Source organism: Caloenas nicobarica, chromosome 22, assembly GCF_036013445.1.
Source record: "Caloenas nicobarica isolate bCalNic1 chromosome 22, bCalNic1.hap1, whole genome shotgun sequence".
Classification (NCBI taxonomy): Eukaryota; Metazoa; Chordata; class Aves; order Columbiformes; family Columbidae; genus Caloenas; species Caloenas nicobarica.
In genome coordinates, this window is record NC_088266.1 from 5,992,561 (window position 1) to 6,014,137 (window position 21,577).

A 21,577-nucleotide genomic window follows, 5' to 3' on the forward strand; every position below is an offset into this window, starting at 1 on the left:
AGATTCCCAGTAAAATGTCTGGAAAACCAGGACAGGGCCATGTGAGAGCAGAGGTTTCTCTCCCACATCCAGAGCTACATTTCCCACTAGAAAAGATTCATCAGAGCTCACACTTTTTTACACACCAGAGATATTTTTTGTTACACACCAGAGAGGTTTGCCATTTGTGGTATCTTTAGTGTTATGCACAATCAAAATACCACCTCTCCAAAGTGGCTATATACAATCAAAGGCAAAATCTCATCAAAATAATCACAGTAAAGTTTTTATCTTGGCCATGGACTAAGCTGCTGATGCTGTATGACTTCGTGTTTGCCTGCCAAGGTGACTTCACACAATCTAACACAGTTTTCCAATTTTTTTTTTGTTTCGATTTTTTTTTTTTTTTAAGAAAGATAACCTGGAAAAAAAAGCCTAATATATCTTAAGAGTCTGGGCATGGTCTTCCTGACAGGCTAGTGGGAAAAAGAAATGGCACGTGATTTTTTTTTATGACCTTGCTACCGGATTCCTGTTGTGAGCGAAGGGTCTCACGCTGGCAAGTTCCGTGCTGTGTTCTGATGCTGCAGGCCGCCTGCGTTTGGCACAAATGTTATCACTCAATTTTACTGCTGTGAATGCTGTTCTTCGCTATCAACGCAGGCCACTCTTCTAACCCTTGTGCTGTGCCAGTCTGCATTAGCGAAGACTAAAAGACAGACAAAACTAACTTCAATACAGCCGTGCTGGACGTGCCACGGAGCAACAGAGCGGCGCCTTTAAGGGAGTTACACCGAATTGCAAAATCTCCCTTGCAGCGGACTGACCCACCCTAGAATCACCCCAAAAATCAAACGCTCAAAAAAAGAGCATCCTGCCGTGGATCCCGCACCCTTTCCCGCGGCTTGCAATGGCCATTTTTTTGCCTGCGCAGAGAAAACAGGAAACGATCCCAAGTATTTTATTCTCCCGGACACCACGAAGGCGCCGGGCGAAGCAGCAACACGCGGGTCGGGGCCGCCGCCGTGTCCAGCAGCGGCCGGGCCGAACGGGAACCCGGGGCGGCCGCGCGGTCCCTCCCCAGGCCCGGCGGGTCGGGAACGGGAACCCGGGGCGGCCGCGCGGTCCCTCCCCAGGCCCGGCGGGTCGGGGCCAGGCCGGGCCGCGCCGCGGGGGCCTCCCGGGACTTGTAGTCGGCGGCGGCCCGCGGGCGGCGAGCGGGGCGGGCGGGGAACTACCGCTCCCAGCATGCCCAGCCGCGCTGCGAGGGGCCGGGGCGGGGAGCGAGGGCGGCCCCGGGGGAGCGGGCTGGAGCGGCGCCGCTGCAGCACCCGCGGGGCGGCCGGTGCCTCGGCGGCTTCCCCGCGGGTAAGAGCGGGGAGCGGGGCCGGGGCGGCGCGGAGGCCTCCGGGGTGTCTGGGTGTCGCTGCCGAGCGGGGCCCGTGGCGGCCGACCCGCGGCGGGGCCCGGGGGCGGGAGGAGGGAGGCGGCCGTGGGGAGGTGCCTGCGGCGGGGGGGCTGCGGCCGGGGCCGGGCTCGGGCCCACCGCCGTTGCGGGGCCGGGGCTGGACGGGGAGAGGAGCCGCCGCCCGGTGCCCGCCGCCCGGTGCCCGCCGCCCGGTGCCCGCCGCCCGGTGCCCGCCGCCCGGTGCCCGCCGCCCGGTGCCCGCCGCCCGGTGCCCGCCGCCCGCCTGAGCGGCTTCTCGTGTTTTCTCCTCCCCAGGTCACTGTGGAAGTTCTGCTGCTCGGACTCTGCGCTGAGAATGAATGGGGGAAGGAAGCAAACGCAGCCCTTGGCTAAGGACAGCAGCTTTCTCAAGGGCTCTCTGAATTTTCTTCTTTCTCCACTCCATCAGGTACGTGCCTGTTTTTTTTTTCCCTTTTTTATTCCTTGGGAATAGGTCTGCTCTAAGTGGCTGGTTTTCTTTCTACCACCTCTAGCCAGGCTTGAGTCCAGGCACGTCTGCTTGCTCTTGCTCCAATTTTATTTATTTTATGCATTTCCTTTGGGATGGTGAGTACTGGCAGCCCTGAACAGCGTAAACACACATCCTGTTTTCCCGTTTGGAAACAGGAACTGCAGGTACGTCCGTACTTGCTAAGGTGAGAGCTGAGTGCTGGCACCGATTCCTGCCGGGCAGTTTGTGTCATGTGCCGAATGCTGAATATAACTCAGAACTGAAGCACACGCGGGCTTTTTCTCTTCTGTGTTTCTATGATATTTGCGATCTTCCTGAACTGAGAAAGAGCCATGAAAACAGGGGCCAAACTTAAACCTAGAGAAGATGGTACGGCTGCATTGGAAGCACTACATGTGTTCTGATTTCCTTGCAGACACTCAACTCCAGAAATCCCTTTGTGAATGTAGCAAATTCTAATTTCTGCCTTACACTTAGAAACAAGTGAGCTCTGGCTCACCTTCATGGAGGTCACTTGAGCTTGGCTTTACCGCTCAACCTTTTCTCTTTTTGGCTAAGAGCCTCATTACATCCTCTGCACTTCTCTGTTGCTATAGGAGGAGTTTATTTGCGCTCAAATGGGATACTGTTCTTATTTCTATTCTGTTTAACAGCTCCTTCGTTCCCTAAAGCTACTTCCTATAAAGACCAATGCAGTTGTTCATCCTTCTAGGTCCTTCTTCCATGCTTGATTACCTGTTGAATTTTTCATCCGTGGTTACAGGATATAGATGAGCGAATTGTCAAGGGGTGCAGTTACTGTAAATAACCCACATTACCCTCATTGTTATGATTGGAATGATGTCGTGCGTCGCTAAAACTTTGACGAGTGTTTTGGAAATTGAAAAAAATGTAGAAGTACTACAAGTATGGTGGTTGCAATTGTCTCCTTCCATTTTCACTTGGAAAGCGGTACGTTCGTGGTTTTCTAAGATACCTCGATCAACAATCGTATGGCTGCGTGACCACCACGGGCTGTTCAGAGCTGTTATTTGTGAAACAAGTTCGTCTCTTGCCTTGTGTTTGTGTAGCATTCGTATTGATTGCTCACAGAGACCCGTCTTGGTTGCCCGTGGTTTCACTGAAGTTGAAGGTTTTCTCCAACTTGATAATGAAGCTCTCCTAGGTCACGCTGCCACTGCCTGCCTGTTCCCATCAAATCTGTTTGATACAGAACTGCTTCTGGGCTCTGGCAGAACTCAGGGTCGTGCTGAATGTGACCGCACCGCTTGCGACAGAACTGATCATGCCCTTTCATTTTGAGTTACTGTTTTGCAGGGATCCAGGAATAGAATGCAAAGTCTTGCGAGCAGACTATTTGAGTCCCAGTTGTTTTTCAAGGATTCTAATTCTTGGCTTACAAGGGCATTTGTAGCAGGGCTTGGTGTTGTAATACAGCATGCTCAGGGGGAGCCCAGCGCAGCTTTCAGTACGCTCTCACTAGAACTTTGATTGGAGAAAGATCGTTGAATAATCTTCCCTTAAGCAAAGAGAATTTCTTGGGAGACTTAGGAATTTAAATATTTCTGCTCCCTCTGTAATGAGAGCTGTAGTGGTGCTTGAAATTTCCAGTATGGGCCAGGCTGTGGAGAGCAGAACTTGGTGCTAGGATATGTGAGCTTTGTTCCTATACAACTATGGCTCCGTTTCCTATCTGTGAAGTGGTTTTGTGTCTTCTAAAGTACTCAGCTATCCAGAGCTGAAAGATGGCATTGATACTTCTAAAATGTACAAACTCGTAAGTGAATTAGTGTACGTGCTGACCCTCAAGCCTTTGTTAGGTACCAGGAAGGAAAGCAACAGCCAGCTACTCAATTCATTCTGCTCCTGCGCAGCCGATGTCTGCCGAGTCAAAGGCATGTCAGGATAGATTAGATTTAAACCTTTTGATCTGCTTTCAGATCACAGAAAGGGCAAGTCCCAGGCTGAAAACTGACAGGAGTGCAATGCTGACCGTTCTGAAAGCCTAAAGGGGAATCTGAAAGTTGGTAGCATGAGCTATCAAGGCTCAGCAGAGATTCAGCAGCTTTTATGCTCCGGCTTGCTCTGTGCCAGAGTCTGAAGCAGATACTTCGCATTTTGAAAGGTCGGAGGAAGTTAGTGGGAAGTCCCTCAATGCTTATGAGTTTTCATTTGTTTTCCTTATGCCACAGGGATCTTCCAGGGAGGGAGAGCACAGGAAGGTTAAAATACGATTCTGCCATTTTTTCTATGTAAAGTGCAAAAGACCTTAATTCAAACTTAGCAAATGATTGCTTGCTTTCTTTTCTTTTTTTTTTTTTTTTTTTAAACAACATCACCCAGTAGTTGTGTGTGCTTTTTGGTGGAAGGGTGTGTGTGTTTGGATTTACTGTAATGCAATGCAAATTTAACTCTGAAATCCGCTATTGAATAAAAAGTGGATTCTCATCAGCCCTAGCTACTGAGCTTTTCAAGGCTTGAGGCAGCAATCTGCAAACTGTCAGGTCCAATTAAAGCAAGTGGCTGGAGCTGTTTTTTTCCCTCCTGGAGAAAGCAGAGTTCATCAAAAGCCAGAAGGAAATTTCATCGGGCTCATGAGCAATTGTCTTCTGGGATGTAATAAGAGAGATCCAGTAGATGCTCAGTTTGAACTTTCACTTATCATCACTTTTAATTCTCCAGTGGGCAAATAAGCACTGATCTCATAAATGTAAAGCCTGAAGTTTTTGTGTTTAGTAGAAGCTGGTAGAGGGAACTTGTTCTTTTGTAGAGTTTGACTGATGTTGACTTGTAAATCTGAATTTTGAACAGCCCTGATTTGCCAGTTTTGTGTCCACTGAAGCTATTAGGCAGTGCCTTACTCACACGTAATGAACCCGAAAATGTAAGACGTGTGACTTCTGCAAAACTTCCATCTTTAGGATCTATTCTGAGATTGTTTGCCACTTCTTAGGAAACCAGAATGCTGGGGTTAAGCTTCTCAGAAGGGTTTGCACAAAACTACTGTTATTGAATATTAATGAATTAGCTGATGCTTCTTTTAGGCCTGCATCCTTTAACAAGGTGAAAGAATAGATAGCAAGCTGGCATGATAACCACTGAAAGTATCGCTTCTACAACTTGAAAGGGAAGGCAGCGTTCACTTCTCACTGTCTCAGTGCTAGAACACACCCAGTGTAAAATTCAGTTTAGGCAAAACAGATCAATGGGCTGGCATTTGTAAAAGACGAGTGTTGATGGTAGCGATAAAATGCACTCAATGGGACCATCTTTAAGCGTAGTGCCTGGCTCGTTATTTTTAGTGTTTCCTCACTCTGTGTCCCAGTATTGCAGGATGTGTGCCTGCTCTTGTACAGTCAAGCTGAAATGACAAGATATTAATCCCTGAGCAAAGGCATATTAATCACCTGCTTTATTCTGTTTATATAACACAGTGAAATATACTTTGAGAGCAGGTGGGGTAGGAGGCACAGAAATGGTTTAACCTCATGCAGGCTTTTTCTTGATTGATTGGTTTTAACAGTGGCAGCTGCCCCGTTTGTATTTTTTTTTCTGCTGAGAGTAATTTGTCAGTAGAATGGCTTCATTTATCTGCTATTGATCTTTAAGCTGCAGAAACATCATCTGCTCTTCCCTCCCTCTCTGTGCCAGTGATGCCATTTTGCAAAATTTAGATTAAACAGAACTGACCGCCTAAGGAAAAGTGAAGCAAAGTGTCATTGAGACCTTGTGGCTTTGCAGTGGAATATTAAACTATTCACTCTAGCCAATTCTGCAAATCCTTTTGGTGGGCTGAGGGGGAATTTAACAGGTTTAGCCTAATTTCTAGTGGTTAAGTTTGTCAGATAGTGGCTGCGATGGTGTCACTCTTCTACCTTAAAAGATCCGCTAGTACTGGGAACTAGGAGTTCGTATTAATATCTTCTCCAAAATGGAGAGTGGGGCCATACTAGACTTTTGGTCTCGGTGGCTAAACAAGGCCTGGTCTGACAGTGCTGCTCTTGGTATGAGCAAGGGCTGTGGAATGAGATCTGGGAAACAATAAACAATGAAATGGGCCTGACTGCATGTTTTTGCACATCGAGAAGTGGGACTTGCGCTAGGGCTGTGCTGTGAGGTAGTGTTAAAGCCCAGCGTTTGTGAAGTAATAATTTATTGAAACAACTGTTCTGAAAGCAGAAAAATCTTTGTCATGTGTTAAAATTCAATATTAGCCCTTATACTAGAGTTTTGTTTCTCGTTTAATAGGGTTTTATGTATAGGTGACAGAAGGCATTATTGCCAGGGAGCGCCTTAGAAGAGGCCTGCTAAGAAGGCAAGGGTTTTGTTTCTGGAGTGGGGAAACTGGTTGGAAGTAAGAGACTAAGTTGAGGAGTGGATGATAAACTCAGTTCTGAGGAAATGGGAGACAATTAAAATCTGTATTTCCGCAGGAGGAGTTTTGGGCCCAATACAAATGGGCTGCATAGAAAGTCAAAGTCCAGAGCAGACAAGGAGATTTGCAAGTGGTAGAACTTGCAAACTGGAGCTGAGATAATAAAAAGCCGTGGGATAGGCAAAAATCCCTCAGACAGGGCCCCTGCTAGAACCTAGAGGTGGAATTTGGGTGTGCTGGGTGCCAGGGAGGGCAGAAAATCACAAAATACAGCACACCTGGGCACCACAGCCAGCTGGCGCCAGTGAGGGCTGCCGGCCTCCCCTGCGAGCCAGGACCGGACAAAAGCCGGTAAGTCAAACCACACCACAAAAGGTGGTAAGTCAAAAAAGGATTATTTACTGTGTTTTGCTGGTTTTCTGGTCTGCTTTCGTTTAATAGTGGATATATTTGTGGGAACTGTGAGCACCCTTGAGAGAAATTATGCTGCATTCTGTTAGTGAGAGCACAGGCCTGTGTCTGCTGCTGTGCTGTCCTCAGGTCTTACTGTTTACTGAGGGGAAAGAAAAGTGAAGGATGAGTCTTTGAGCTTCTTGGCATGAATGCTAGCTTTGGTAATTAACTTAGTGGCTTTGAGCCTTGGTCAGAGGTATTTGATCCTAGTTGTTGTCCATTATTAAAGAATACAAAAGTATTTATTTCTGTTTTGCGGGTCGGGAACAATAGGCAGAGCTCTCTGAGGTGGAGTCATTCACCCGAGAAGACAGTTCAAACCACAAAATATGTGTAAAGGAAAAAGAAAATCTGCTTAAAACCCTCCAAACCTCCAGAAACAGAACCACTTGCATCTTCCTCTGTTTACCGTACTGTTCAAATAAGTTGATAACCAAGTTCCATGCAGTGATTTTGTCAATCTGCTTACACCACTGTTGGGTTCTGTTTACTCTGTACCCGGTACAGCAGCAACCTTTGCCTCTTACGGATGAATATTAGGTTGCCCATGGAGCACCTTCTACCAACAGCGCAGTTTGAATATCGGCAGAACGTTCCAACAATTATTGCGTCTAAAATGTCGCAGACTGAAGGCACTAAAGTATTTTCCCTTTCTTCCAGTTAAGTATTATGGGGATTTCCTAAGAATGGACTCGTAGATGACACCTGGGCTGTTCTTTCCTGTGGCACAGCAGATGAGGTCAGAATGGTCAGGATTCAGAAATATGCTTGTGTCTTATAATGGATTATTTGTTCATAATTACTTTAAACTCCCCTGGGAAACTGGTGTTTTCTCTGTGAATCATTTCTGGCAGCTATACCTATCTTTCTGGGGAATAATTATGACCCAGATAGCATTGAGGGAAGAGTATTTGCTTCAATGAGTGAAACATTTCCACTTAGGAAGTAAATAATACTGATCTCTGGCAAGGTTCAGACTGCATGAGCTTTGTAATCCATCTCGTAAAGATTTTGAACGGTTCTTTACTCTCGTTACGCATCACCCCTCCAGATTAGGTGGGAATGCAGAATTTGGTGCCTTCTTGTGTGGCAAATGGAGTATTCCCATTAAAGGGGCAGCCTTCAGAGCAGTGAGCGAGGGCTTGCATGAAGGTCATTGCAGCACCGGCAGCTCCATGAACTCCATCCTCATCTAAAAAGCCCCATGGTATTTGTTATTTCCTTCTCTAAGCATGCAATTCCCTTTGCTGCTGTTACCTCCCTCTGCCTGCCACCAGCTCGCTTGGATGAATCAGGAAGGGTGGTGGTTGTTTTTAAGGAAATAATTGACCTGTGCTTCTCTGGTACCTTTGTATTGCTGGATGTTTCCATTTGTTTTCGCTGCAGCGGGTTTGACTGTGTTGACTGGTCGATAGCAGCCTTTTAAGAAAGCAGTTCTGCCTCTTAGCTAAAGCGTCCATTTTATTCGTTTCTGATGTGGAGGAAGAGGGATCGTACAAATCTCATTAGGCTCTGCAATGCTTTCTGAAAAATATATTCTTTTTGATAATTTCTCTTTTCATAAAGACAATAAACACTGGCGTGCCTTAAACTTGGCAATGTTACATCCACCACCACAAAAGAAGTCTAAATGAAAGTATTGCCCAAGGCATCTTTTCGTGATGATTAGAACAAAAGATGATGTGAAGTTCACAAGGACATTTGGTTTTGATATTGCTGTGATGTGGCGGGTGTTTGGACATCACAGTGGTGCATAGCAGGACAAGTCTGAAGTGAGAGAGGTGCTAAAGCTGAGCAGCAATAGGGCTCGTTCTGCATGCTAGAAACTTGATTTTGCATCAGACTACTCCTCCATACATTTAAAAGGGGATGTGTGGCTGGACGAAGAGTTTATTTTTAGGCGTCGGTGGTTTCAATTGCTTTATTGGTAGGCGTAGTGTTAACATCATCTCACGTGGCCCAAAGCTGCTCCTCTTGCTGTCTCTGAGTTCACATCCTATTAACTTGTCAGCCGGTTTGTCAGCCCGGGTTGAGCTGGCTCCGTCTCATGGCAGTTGGTAAGGTTTGCTGTACTTTGGGAAGCTGCACAATTTGGCCCTTGGCATTCGGTTTGTGTGTGGGTTTGTTTGTTTGTTTAATTTTGAGAAAATGTTGGATGTTATGGATGGCTTGAGAGGAAGAGGGAGACACAGGGATGCCCAAAGATAAATGGATGCTACAGGAGATTTTTCCAGAAGTCAAAGCAACAGCTTGGCCCTAAATATTAAAAGCAACACTCCTCTGTCTCATTGTTCTGGTAAAGAGGTAAAGCAGGCTTTGACGATCTATTGGATTTAATTCGGAGTTGTGGATGTGCTGCATCTGTGTGGTATTCACCTCATTTACCAATTGTCATGGCAACAGCTGGAAAGGCCATCCCAAGCTTTGACTGATCCCAGCACAAAATCTGCAGTGCTCGTTGCAGGTAAGCAGTATAGCTAGCATTGATAAATAGCGGCAAAGATTGACCTTTCTCTGACGCTGGCACTTTTTGAAAAACTGCTATTACTTTTGGAAAACAGACAAACGTTTCTTTCATGTGTGTCTTTAAAACTTCCTGTATCCCAAAATCAAAACCAAAACTAACTTTCTGGGCAAGCGAAACTCAGCCCTGTGGTATTATGTGGTAAGATGCATATGAAGAGTCTTCCTCAAAAATAGACTAGTGTTGACTTCCTCGCTAAAATCATGCTGCTGGTGTTTTCCCGGTCATTTCTTTAAACTCTGTTTTCTGTGCTTTTTTGTTTCTGTTGCCATTGTGTCCATATTCTTGCATTTTAAACCAAGGGCTGGTCTTGGAGTTTTGTAAAGACTTCTTGCCCAGTTCTCTTCCCTCATGCCCAGTGCTCTGGAATAGGTCTTTGGATATTATGCAGATGTTTCTGTGCCTTGGAAGTCTGGGTAGTTTGTGTATCCTTCCCATCTGTGCTAAAGCTGTGAGGATCCTTGTTTTAAATAAAGTGAAGATTTACCTACTCAGCAGGTCAGGCCTCTTTTGTAGCCAGATCATTCTGGGGAGAAAAATTTCCTTTCTTGCTTTTATTCTTAATTATCTTTATTAATGGGGTTGGAATTACATTTACCTATGATACTATGAAGAAAAGGGGCTTCCAATTATCTTGCTAAAGGCAGTTGTCATTTTTAAAACACCAACTGGACTGTAATTAAGATTTAAGCTAAATAGAAGGTAGTCAGGATGTTCCTCGGTAATATCTCTTCGCACAGAATGTCTTACGATGGTGTTTTGAGCAGAGTGGGATAAGCGCTTCAAGTTGGGGTTTGAGTTCTTTTCATTTGAATCTGGAAAACCTGCTGGCCCTGCTAATTCAGCTTGAGTTGTGTACCAAGGGTATGAGCTGAAGTGGCATCCACTCATTTCGCTATGAAAGTTATTGCTGTGACGCGTTGAGTGGCGTCACTTAATTGCGTGTTGTCTCATTAGGTGTGCTGAACATGCTGCTGACGATGCCGAATGTGTTGCTGATGATACTGCCTGTCTCCAAGACCCGTTACATGGAAGAATTGTAGGGGTTGCTGCGCAGATCGATGGACGTGGACCCCTATGCCAGCATGCAGGTTGGGATGCGGGTGGTGCGTGGAGTGGACTGGAAGTGGGGCAACCAGGACAACGGCGAAGGGAACGTTGGGACCGTGGTTGAGATCGGTCGGACGGGCAGCCCAACCACTCCAGATAAGACTGTGGTCGTGCAGTGGGATCAAGGCAACAGAACCAATTATCGAACTGGATTCCAAGGGGCTTACGACCTTCTTCTGTACGATAACGCACAAATCGGTAAGTGTGGCATGGACAAGAAGCGCAGACACTGGTGCTGTAAACCCATCTTCTTTAGTACGTGTAACACCTGAACCTGGAATGTTTGGCATGTTGCGACTGCCTGTGGACGGATGCTGAGCAGAGATTTGCACTCAACCGGTTCATGGCGATGGAATTCCTCTCTGCCTCTAAGCAGAGGCTTTTCTCTCCTCTTTTTTTATCTATGGGTCTAACAGTTTTGCTGACTTGGTCATCCTGCTAGATCCTGGCATGACTTTTAGGATCAGAGTCCATTAAGCCAGAAAATGGATACTTCATATTACACATATTGCTTCGTATTATATTATTGCATCATATTCAATAACTGCACAGTACATGATTTTTCTCTTTAAAACATGCCAATGTAGTTTTAAGAGCCTTGTCAGCTTGGTCTCTCTGATTTTGTGTGGATCTTAATATCATTTTCCTTTTGTTCTCCAAGGTGTTCGTCACCCAAACATCATCTGTGACTGCTGCAAGAAGCACGGTATACGGGGAATGCGGTGGAAATGCAAAATGTGTTTTGACTATGACTTGTGCACGCAGTGTTACATGAACAACAAGCACGATCTGTCTCACTCCTTCGAGCGCTATGAGACAGCACACTCGCAACCGTAAGTAGAATCTGAATGGTGAGAGATGCAAACAGAGTAATTTTTCCTTTCAAGGCTCGTATCTGACCTCTGGCCAGGCTGCTGTTTGGATTAGGCAGTAGAATATTTGCTGTCGGTGTAAAAAGAGAGCTGGGAGGGCTGCCAGTAAACTTGCCGGCCCTGGTACTGCCCTGCGTAAGTTGTTTGACTTTCACAAAACACTGCAGCGCTGATCTGGAATGTCCTCGAAGCGCTGGAGGGCTCTTTGGAGGTAGACGGTTGTAGTCTTGGGCTGACCATCGGTGAGATCCGATGTGAGCAAAGGCCTCTAGTGGGACAGTTTTGGAGATTGCAGCATGACGTCCTTGTGCAGCAAACTGCTGTCATCTGCGCTGCTGTTGCCACACCCACCCCGTGGCACTTGTACAGCTAAACCTGGCTAAGGCCGACACACAAGTGTTCATAGCAGCTCACTAATCCTGGGATTTAAGAGGCCCTAAGCCCAGACAGACACTGCAGAGGGTTCCCAGTCAGTTTTCTAAAGAGGCTTTGAAGACACCTTTACCTGAAGGCTATTTCAGGTCTTAAGTGACCTGAGTTTGAACCTCTGGTGGCAGAAAACCATTATTTTTATATATATATTTTGCCGTTTGAAGTAACATCTTCCTGACATCTGCCAATTGTTGCTATTTTTTTATTGGTCTTGTTTGATTTGAGTTATATAGCTGTTTAGGGAGAGGCTCTCGTCCTTAGTTTAACAGGACAGCTCAGTTTCACTGAAGCCGTCCTTTTTTCGCAATCTTGTATCCATTTGCTGAATATATGCTTAGTAATTAGAAGATAAATCCGTGTCTGTAAGCAGCATAGCAAAGCAAAACCCGTCAGGTTTATGTTAGGGCTGGAATAGTCAGGCACACTCCGGTGAGTTCTGCAAATAATCAAGTCTGAAATAATCTTCCTCTTAAATAAAATATTATTATATTCAAGTGCAAAAGCAGCAGTGGCATTTTGCATGCATCACCTTCTCGGGGATGACGCTAAGTTGAATTTTAGAAGGGGGTGTGGTGCTTTTACCCAGGCTGTTTTCTAGACTTCACTCGCCAATAAATCACAACCTTAACAGATTTTCAAAAGTCCTGTTTATTACTGGAGAACAATGGAGTCAGAGGAGCCAGCAAGCTACACAGGGCAATATTTTGTGTAATCGAGCGTAAGAAATACAAATATTTTGTCACATTGTGTTTTATACTATAGTCAAAACAGAGTTTGCAGTTATTTTCAGCCATAATTCTTGAAGCAGCTCTGTCTGGTCTCGTTACCAGTTGTATTTCTAAAGGGGATACGTTACAAGAACAAGTGCATGCTGTCGGTCGGGTGTGCGTGTGTAATGCAGACCCATTCAAGGCAGCTTTAATAATCCAGCCTTCCATCTGTGACTGCTTATACCATAAGCCTGAACTAATATAGCAGCTGAGTGACAACTGCTGGGAGTTTGATTACTAGGCAATAAAGGGGATGCAGGTTTATTTACTGTAGTAACCTCTTCAACGTGTGTTATTTATGCGGTGCCAGTTTAAGCTGCTAGACTTAGAAATTTTGGGGAGTAACATTTTGAACCAAATCTGACTCTTGTGTGATGATGTTTGTTTCCTAACTTTTTAAAATGCTCGTTAAGTATGGATGAATTTATTAATATGAATTTACTTATGAACTTATTCTGTTAATGAGTATAATTTTACTTCTAAAAACCCCTATGATTTACCAGATGCACTACCTAACTCTGTCCCTTTGAAAAACCACATACATTGCAGAACACTAGGGTATATCCCCACACTAGGGCTTCCCTTATTTAGTTTGGAGTATTCTATTTGTGCAATAGATATTAAATTTCAGTGATGTCTTTTACCTTCATCTTTTCTGGAATTACACGATCAAGACTGTAAGGAAGAGGAATTGTCACTAAAATGTCTTTAGCCTGTGTTTTGAACTAATAGCCATGTTTAAAGGGTGATAATGACATTTCACTTCGTGTGCCCACCAGTGCTTCTGTATCATTCTCCATACAATATTCTGCCATTAGAGGCTGCATGGAGACATCTCTGAGAGCTCAGTTGAGAAAACCTTCTGTCTGCAGCACAGTGGTGAGTCTTAGGTGCACACACGCATTTTAGTTCACATTTAGTAGCCTCGGTCTGAAATCTTGCCTGCCATGGCTTTCCAAACCCAATAACCTTTGGGATCAGTGACAATGACAGCAAGCGTCAGCCCAACCGCGACCCTGTCGCCTGAGCTGTACAGCTGGTTTTGTGCAGAGCTGTGCCTTGGCAAGGAAGGGGAGGATTGACAATGGAAATTCTTGGTAAAGACAGTTCCTGAAATAGGTTTCTGTGATCCTGATCCCTCACTACTGTCCTTGTCTTAGTCTGGTTCATGCTTCAGCAATCAGCACCCGCCTGCCATCTGTCAGAATTTCCTTCCTTTATCCTTTGCTGGAAGTGCTTCAGCAAAAGCTTTGTAAGGGAGGATTAGAAAATCTCAAATTTCTTGCATCGCTGAGGTTGGTCTTACCTGTGGTTTCCGTAAGATCTTCGTGTTGACCTTTCTTGAGGCAGCCTGCATAGATATTTATACATCCTAGAAGGAGCGTGGGTTTGTACTGCCACGAGCTGAGATTCTAGTTTACAGCTGTGCCTTTCTGAAGATGTGGGACGATCTAAACAAAACATTTATGGCCTGCCACCTTGCAGGGTGACCATCCCTTCAGCTTTCCAGTCCTGCGCATTGCGCTTGTTGCCTCGGATGAGAATTTTCTGCAGCAGAGACGTCTCTGTCTTGCAAAATACGTTGGCTGTGCCTGGTACAAAGGGGCCCTGACTTCTGCAGGGCCTTGGATCGCTACTGCAAATTAAAAGCAGTTTCTGTTTAAGCTTCTCCAAGTCAGTTGTTTTGGGTCTCAGATCTCTATCTGTAAAGCACGGGTCATGCTGTTTTTCTGGCTGTCTGGAGGGAAGCTCTCAGGGATGCAAAAGGCTATGTAAGCACCTCTTGAAATTTGAGCACAGGCAGAGTATCCCCAGGGGGTGGTTCCCAGCATGCTGAAGAGAGACATAACTTCATTCTGTACAGCACATGCTCCCAAGTGTCTTCTGGATTCCATAGTAATTTAATATTGTTGGAATTTGTAGGGCAGAAATGGCTGCAGACTTAGGCTGTCATAATTAAAGCTGTTATTAAAGGCAATATTGCAGTGATTAAATTTATCCCTAGGGGGTTTTTGCAACTTTGGTTGTTATCCAGTATTTGGAGCAAAACATATTGAATTAGATTAAAATCTGAGATGAATGGGCTCAGGACATCTGGTTCTCGCATCATTGTTTGGTGTTGCTGGTCAGCAGCCTGGTTCAGGACAGGGCCGGTATGGTGAGTTGCCTCCAGTATTTAAGTAGAATGAGAGATGAAGTTTCTTACACTTCTTCCTCCTTTAAGGAGCCTCAGCTTTCTGAACTGGACAGCTTTGTTTCCCTGGCCTCCAGCCACAAATTTTACTGAAAGTGACAAGTTAGCATGAGAGCTGTTGAAATGGCAGACGATTTCTGCTATATGATGATAAAAAAAGGGAAATAATGCTAGAAATGCAACAAATAGCAGTTATTTTGCTGTTTAAGCGTCTTGCTTGAGCTTAGCTTGGCACTTTATTTTACTGTCACTGGTAATCTTTGCATTGAAAACCCCTCCCTTGTTAGAGCAGGATTTGGGGAAAGAACTGTATTTTTATCACTTTGTGTCAGGGCTTGACTAAGACGTCTTTGATAAATTGTTAGAAGAATATTTGACAAAATACAGTGAAAATAGCATGTTGTAGCTAAGCTGTTATAGGTGTAATACACAAATCCATGCTGGTTTTTGGAGCCAGCCTATGGTGCATGACACAGGGCAATAAAATGAATGCTGATCAGCATTTCTTTTTAGCTGAGCTTTTTCCTAGCCCTATTTCGTTATCTTCTCTTTCATAGCAACTGCCAGCCTTGGTGGTGTGTAAAACTGACAAAATCTTAACCATTCAAAAAATGGTCTTTGTCTTCCTCCTGTTGGGCTACAATCTGGATAATGAACATTCGATGATTACAAGAACGTGTAAATAATCTCTCCCTCATTTTAAACACGTTAGGTCGTAAAGTGCAGGTGGGAGATCTGCTAACAAGTTGGGAAAGGTAAAAGACGTAGGCTTTTGGTGGATAAGTAAACAGTGAGTTCAAGCATAAGCTTTTTATCCTTCCGAGTCTCCACCTTCTCTCTCTAGGTATTAGATGGAAAATAGAGGCAGCGTTCTGAGGTCAGTCCTACCCCGGGTATCCCCTCCCCTTTCCCCGTGGAACAGCTGCTGAACTTCAGTTTGCTCTCTCTGGTCTGGGAGTTTGTCAGGAGGAGGTGCACGATTCCAGGCATGGATTGTGGCGCCTTTGCAGTCACCTAGAAAAGTGGATTGTGACACGAACGGGTCCGTAAGGACTTTGGGGGCTTGGTATCTCATGAGAGAGCTTTCTGCTGGCGAGCAGAGACTGGGAACAGCACGCACAGAACCAGCAGAGAAGCTGCTGTAACATTATGGGAATTGGAAGCTGCTTTAACAGGACATCAGACCCCCTGTTTACTATCACGTAGGTATTTTTTTTTTTTTACCTTAAGGTGGATTGGTGAGGATGCCTATGATTGCAGGGCAGACAGAAGGGTCTGTGTTTTCCTGGAAGCAGTCTAGCCACAGCACTGCTGGTCTAATCTCAGCTTTCCAGCGAGTGAAGCAGACTGTGCGGGCTGCAGCTTAGCTTAGGAAATGTGCTGAACTCCTTATGGCTTTGAGCTCGGAGTCTGCCTGAGCCATTAATGCTTTTGTGCAGCGTACGCCCCAGTGATGGCTGTAAGCATTGCCTTAAACTTAACCACGGCATACAAGGGCAGCTCAAAGGCAAGTTTCACTCTCCCTCTGAAGTGATGTGTGACTTTCTGGACAAGTTACTAACTTTCTCCTTACTCCTCTATTTTTTTTTGCCCCTCTCAGGGGCTTTGTTTTAAAGATATGTTTTAATTGTGTGAGCATTCTATTAATTGACTTGGCTATTTGTGGATTATAAGTAGCCCAGCTGGCAATGAAAATTACCATGCTCTCCTGTCATGATGTTTAAGATTGCTCGATGATATTTGTAGCAGGGCTTCCCCTGCTTTGTGTAGGCAATGGGGTGAACTTACTAAATCCGGATTTTGATGAGTTTGGTTTGCAGTGTTGTACCTTATGCTGTAGAATACTGGTAAATAGTTACGTTAAAAAGTATTCATTTGCTTGCGTTCACAGTAATCATACTTGGCCCTCAGTGAGCTGCTTTACCCTAATATAATTTGTAGTTTGTGCATCTCATAGGGTTGTGTGGGGAATTTTTTCTTCTTTGGAGCTACTAGGTTTTGGTTTTGCCCTACACAGCCCCCTCACGGCCCTCGAAGTTCTGAAAGAAGGATGATTTTTTTCCTTCAGGGCTAAGCATGCTGTGTGTGAGTGAATGTAATTGTTTTGAGTCTTTGTGTTTATAGATGTTCGACTTCCCGAGAAGCAAGATGCCATTCTGGTGTCTTAACAACATGAGAGAGACCCCAGCACGGTCCTGCTGCTTGTGTGTCAATCTGTGTTTGTCCCCAGACAGACCTCAGTTGGAACAGAGCTTTATAAAGCATGAATAGTAACAATAGATTAATTTGTCTTCTCTTTTTTCCAGAGTTCTGGTGAGTCCTCGACAGAATTTGACTCGCATCACATTAAAAGGGACTTTTCAGGGAGCTAAAGTAGTCCGTGGCCCTGACTGGGAGTGGGGTAACCAGGATGGTAAGCTGCTTTGGAGATGTCCTGTGAAACACCATTCATTTTTTTTTTCTTTTTGCCAAATTGCTAGTTGAAAATGCGTGTGCTGAGCAGTAGCTTCCAGGGGAGCTGTTCAGATGATGCAGATTGCAGTTCTTTAGAGTATTAAATATTATTTGTTTTCTTGTAGTTGTTTAAAAACACATCTGTGACATAAGCTGTGTGCATTCATTCAGGGTGTGGGAGGAAAGTTTTGCTGTGAAAACTCATGGGAACCATCCTGGAAGATCTTGTATAGAAGTATAAATGTACACCACGTTACATTCTCTGTTCCAGAGCCTTGTACACACCATTTACAGCATATTTTTTCTCTTAATTATTAAGTTTGAAGTCCAAAGGCTTCCAGTGTTGACTCCGTCTGGGTTCAGTGGAGGACATGGATACTTGCAGGCTCTGAGAGCAAAAGAAGCTTATGCTCAGTACAGCTTATCCATCCTTTTGAGATCAGATCAACATTTACATGTCTGAGACTTGTGTTGTCTACACTGTGACCTGAAAGCAGTTACACGTGCAAGACAAGTGAGAAGAAAGAAAAGGGCGGCCATCAGGCTGGTCTCTGGTGGGTCCTGCCTTGTCTTTGGTGGAGCTGCCCCATCCACAGCAGTTAGATGAGGAAGATTTACTTTCTCACAAATATATCCTCCTGTTCTGGATTGTTTCCATCATACTTCTTGCTTGGGCAGGTGATGAGTAGTACCAGGGCAAACTTTACTTGATGTTCTTCCACCTGACCAGTGTTGGGGAGAGATTAAAGATCTTGGGTGGATTTGACAACGCTGCTGTGTTTTTATGTTGCCACAGTGTGGTGCCACGACGCTGTGTGTTGCCTGGCTAGGCAGTGTTTCTGTACACCCGAAGGGATGTCTGCTTCGACACAAAATTCAGCTTTTCCACATTTGTATTCCAAAGGAAAGGGCTGACTGGCTTTCACTGAGTTTAATGTAGAGATTCTCTCCTCGTTGGTCAAACTGAGTTGTCTCGTGGATAATTTTTCTAATTAGAAAGGTGACCGACTCTTTTTTTTTTTTTTTCCCTTATTTTTCCATCAGGTGGTGAAGGTAAAACTGGACGCGTGGTCGATATTCGTGGCTGGGATGTGGAGACTGGACGCAGTGTGGCCAGCGTCATGTGGTCTGATGGCACCACAAATGTCTACAGGGTTGGACACAAGGGAAAAGTGGACCTGAAATGCACCGTGGAGGCATCTGGTGGCTTTTACTACAAAGAGCATCTCCCAAAATTAGGTGTGTAGAGACAAGTCTTGTGTTGAGAAATTCTGATTGATGCTGCCATTTCCTGACACTGAAGCCATTTTGCTTGGAAGACAGAACATCAGGAGGTGGTTTTATAAAGTTCCCACATAATATGTAATATTTTAAAAAGTGGTTGATGTGTGAACATAGTGCTTTATTTCAGAGTATTAGTCAAGTAGGTGGGCCTTTCAGTGGTAGGATGCCCACAGCACAGGGGGCATCCTGCCTGTATGTGGGTGGTGTCGTTCTTCTCTTTAGGAAAACCAGCTGAACTGCAGAGGAAAGAAAGCACAGACAGGCACCCGTTCCAGCACGGGGACAAAGTGAAGTGCCTGCTGGACATCGACATCTTGCGGGAGATGCAGGAGGGCCATGGTGGCTGGAATCCGAAAATGGCTGAGGTATGCTGCTGCTTGCTCCTCTTCTCTCGGCGATTTATCGATCACCATCTCAGACTACCTAAGTAGGCACGGGCTAGGAAGTTACCAGAACATCTTTGTATAAATTTAAATTGTGTTGCCTGAATCACAAATACAAATTCTTTAGTGATAGGACACTGGATTCAGATTGATTTTTAGGCTCAGATAAATCTGTGTTGCCTGAGCATTGCCTTGTGGAGCCCTGCATAATTTCTGAGAGTCTACGGTGGGTCAAAAGAGTTGCTCAAAAGTCTTGGAAGCCAGTGTGAAAAACTAATGGCTGGTTTGTTTGTTTTTAAAAGATCTGTGGATCTTTACCTTGGAGTTCTGGATCCATTCCCTGTTTGGCTTCTTTTGCACTGTGCATTACTACTAATAAAAGTTATGTGTTTTGTCAACAGTGGCCCTGGCCAGGGCTGAAATTTCTTGGCCCATATTGATGTTCTGTCTCTGATCCTGTATTAGTAACTTGTATAAAAGTGGCTTTTTTTGAGAGGGAGGGAAGCGTATAGCCACAAGCATCCCAAATACCTGCTACCTTTGAGTCAGTAAACTGAATAACCTGCAGGTCTGATTCTGAGACAGCGTCTAAAGCCTTGGTATGTGAAGCAGTGCTATAAAATTCTAAAGATACATTATATATGTATCCTAGCCCAACCTGCCCTGTTGGTGAGCACTCTTTTTGAAATCAGACTTTGAAATGTCAAGACAAATGACGTCATTTCAGTTTCAATGTGGAAATCTATTAACTGAGCATCGGTCTCTTTTTTTTAGCCTGATGGGCAGGGATTTAACATCTTCTGGCATGAACTTTAAGGCAGCTGTCAGTAGAGCCATGGATTTTTTTATTCAAAAGCTATAGTTTTTGAATGTTGCTGTGTAGCTAACATAGTCTGCTGGGTTGTTAAATCTCTACGCTTTGGAATTCCTGTTGGTGGTGAATGCAGGTGTAGAGAGGGATACTAAACAGAGAAAAAGTAGGTAATTTAGCTATCTATGCCTCACATGCCTGCTTTCCCCGCTATTAAGCAATGTGATTTATTTAGGGGGTTTCCCCTACTTTTTTTTTCCCCCCTTATCAAAAGTTCATTGGCCAGACAGGGACTGTGCACAGAATCACGGACAGAGGGGACGTGAGGGTCCAGTTCAACAGTGAAACCCGCTGGACGTTCCATCCTGGAGCTCTGACAAAGGTAGGTGCTGACAGGCGAGCGTGCCCAGAACGAGAAGAGCTGCAGGGAACAGCTCTCCCTTTAACCTGCTCTGTTAGGACACACCGTGTCTCAAGCAAGTGCCGAAGACACAGACCGCTCTTCTAAAAGCGGTAGTTCTAGGCAGAATTTCCTGCAAGCTGTCAGAGTCAAGGTAGATGGTTGCAGACAGTGGGAGCTGGGCTCCTAGGCTGTCCAGTTTTATGAATCTTTGCATTTCAAATGTTGTAAGTTCTTAAAGTAAATTCCATTTCTTAATTACAGCTTCTTTGATAAGAGCGATAACACTAGAACTACAGTAGCTCATCCTTCTGCAGCTTCTTTTCATTTGTGATTAACCTGCTTCCCCATCATTTCCATTTGATTTTTTTCTTTCTTCTTGTGTCTTTATGTTATTCTAGTTTTTGCATCTTTCTTTGTCTCGCTTCTCTCTGATTTTTCTGGATGACCTGAGTCTTTAATCCAGCTCTTCTAATTTTGTGTCTGCACTTTTAAAGCTCATAGCTCGGCTTCCCCAGAGGTTTGGGGACTTGAAATGTGGATGATAAGAAACAGGGCTAATAGGTATAGAAAGACCACAAAATTCTGAAAGACCTGAACAAGGTCACAGTGCTAAAAACTCCAGTACCAATGGAAAATGCAGTGTCAGGCTTTTGCATAAAATTAATCTGCTTTTAAAAGTACGTTTTGACAGAGCTCCCTTCTTAGCTCAGTGAGCAGAGGCAGCATCTGGCAAATTAGCAGTACAGATACACTCTGGATTCCCTTTTATGTTTTAAATAACAGATTTAACTTCCATATTAAAGTGAATTAAGATCTCCAGTGCCAAGTCAGGTATAGTGATGAGATGGACCAAGGAAAGTTCCATATGTACTTTATACTGGTATTAATTATAAATGGTTTGAAGAAGAAAAGAAAAATGTTTTGTCCCAAATTATTTCCCTACTTAATTGTGTACTTGGCTTAAAATAGAAATACGGCAGCCCTTGGACTGTGTTTATTTTGCAGTGCAGTGATTACAGATTTCTTGGTAGTCGTACTTACATTTTGTATTGCCTTGGTTTTTTTGAGTCAATGGGCTTCTTGTTTGGTTGGGTTTTCTGAGGGTGGGGGTGGAGTGGAAGGGCTGATTGCTACATATTTTATTTCCTGGCTTTGTCCCCCAAAAGCTTATGACTTTCTTTTTCTTGTAGCTCAACACCTTTTGGGTTGGTGATGTTGTCCGAGTGATAGATGATATGGAAACAGTGAAGCGATTCCAACCTGGTCATGGGGAGTGGACAGATGAAATGGCACCTGTGAGTGCGCGCCAGTTCCAGGACAGTCCAGTAACTTCCTGAGTTTTCCCAAGTAATTAGTTGTAGTGACTGGGCTTGCGTTGCCCTCCAGTGTTCCTGCTGCTCAGTGAGTGCACAGACCTTTCTGGGACTGCTGAGGCTTTGCAAAATAAATGTTGGTTGGAGCTAGCGGTGGTAAATCTGATTGCAGCACCCGAAGCAAAGTGGGTAGATGGGGAATCTGACAAAGGGTTTGGCTACCAGTAAGTCAGATAAGAGGTTTCACTAACCAAAGTAACAAGTCCTCTTACACCCTTCCGAATTCTCTGGAATGAGCCAG

The 21,577-nt window shown here is 44.7% G+C and overlaps 1 protein-coding gene across 4 annotated transcripts in view; it reads left to right on the plus strand.

The window, feature by feature from the left end:
• Positions 1-1,255: 1,255 nt before the first annotated feature.
• Positions 1,256-21,577, plus strand: part of MIB2 (MIB E3 ubiquitin protein ligase 2) — a 30,514-nt gene continuing 10,192 nt past the window's right edge. The window contains exons 1-9 of one of the 4 annotated variants that reach the window (XM_065650016.1): positions 1,256-1,347; positions 1,703-1,835; positions 10,208-10,558; positions 11,022-11,193; positions 16,935-17,041; positions 18,127-18,321; positions 18,589-18,731; positions 19,796-19,942; positions 21,154-21,258. In XM_065650016.1, coding sequence (XP_065506088.1) covers positions 10,312-10,558; positions 11,022-11,193; positions 16,935-17,041; positions 18,127-18,321; positions 18,589-18,731; positions 19,796-19,942; positions 21,154-21,258 — 1,116 coding nt within the window. In that variant the 5' untranslated portion in view covers positions 1,256-1,347; positions 1,703-1,835; positions 10,208-10,311. Of the gene's footprint in view, positions 1,348-1,702; positions 1,836-10,207; positions 10,559-11,021; positions 11,194-15,570; positions 15,831-16,934; positions 17,042-18,126; positions 18,322-18,588; positions 18,732-19,795; positions 19,943-21,153; positions 21,259-21,577 lie in introns of those variants that run through there. The other 3 variants (XM_065650017.1, XM_065650018.1, XM_065650019.1) reach the window with 3 other exon arrangements.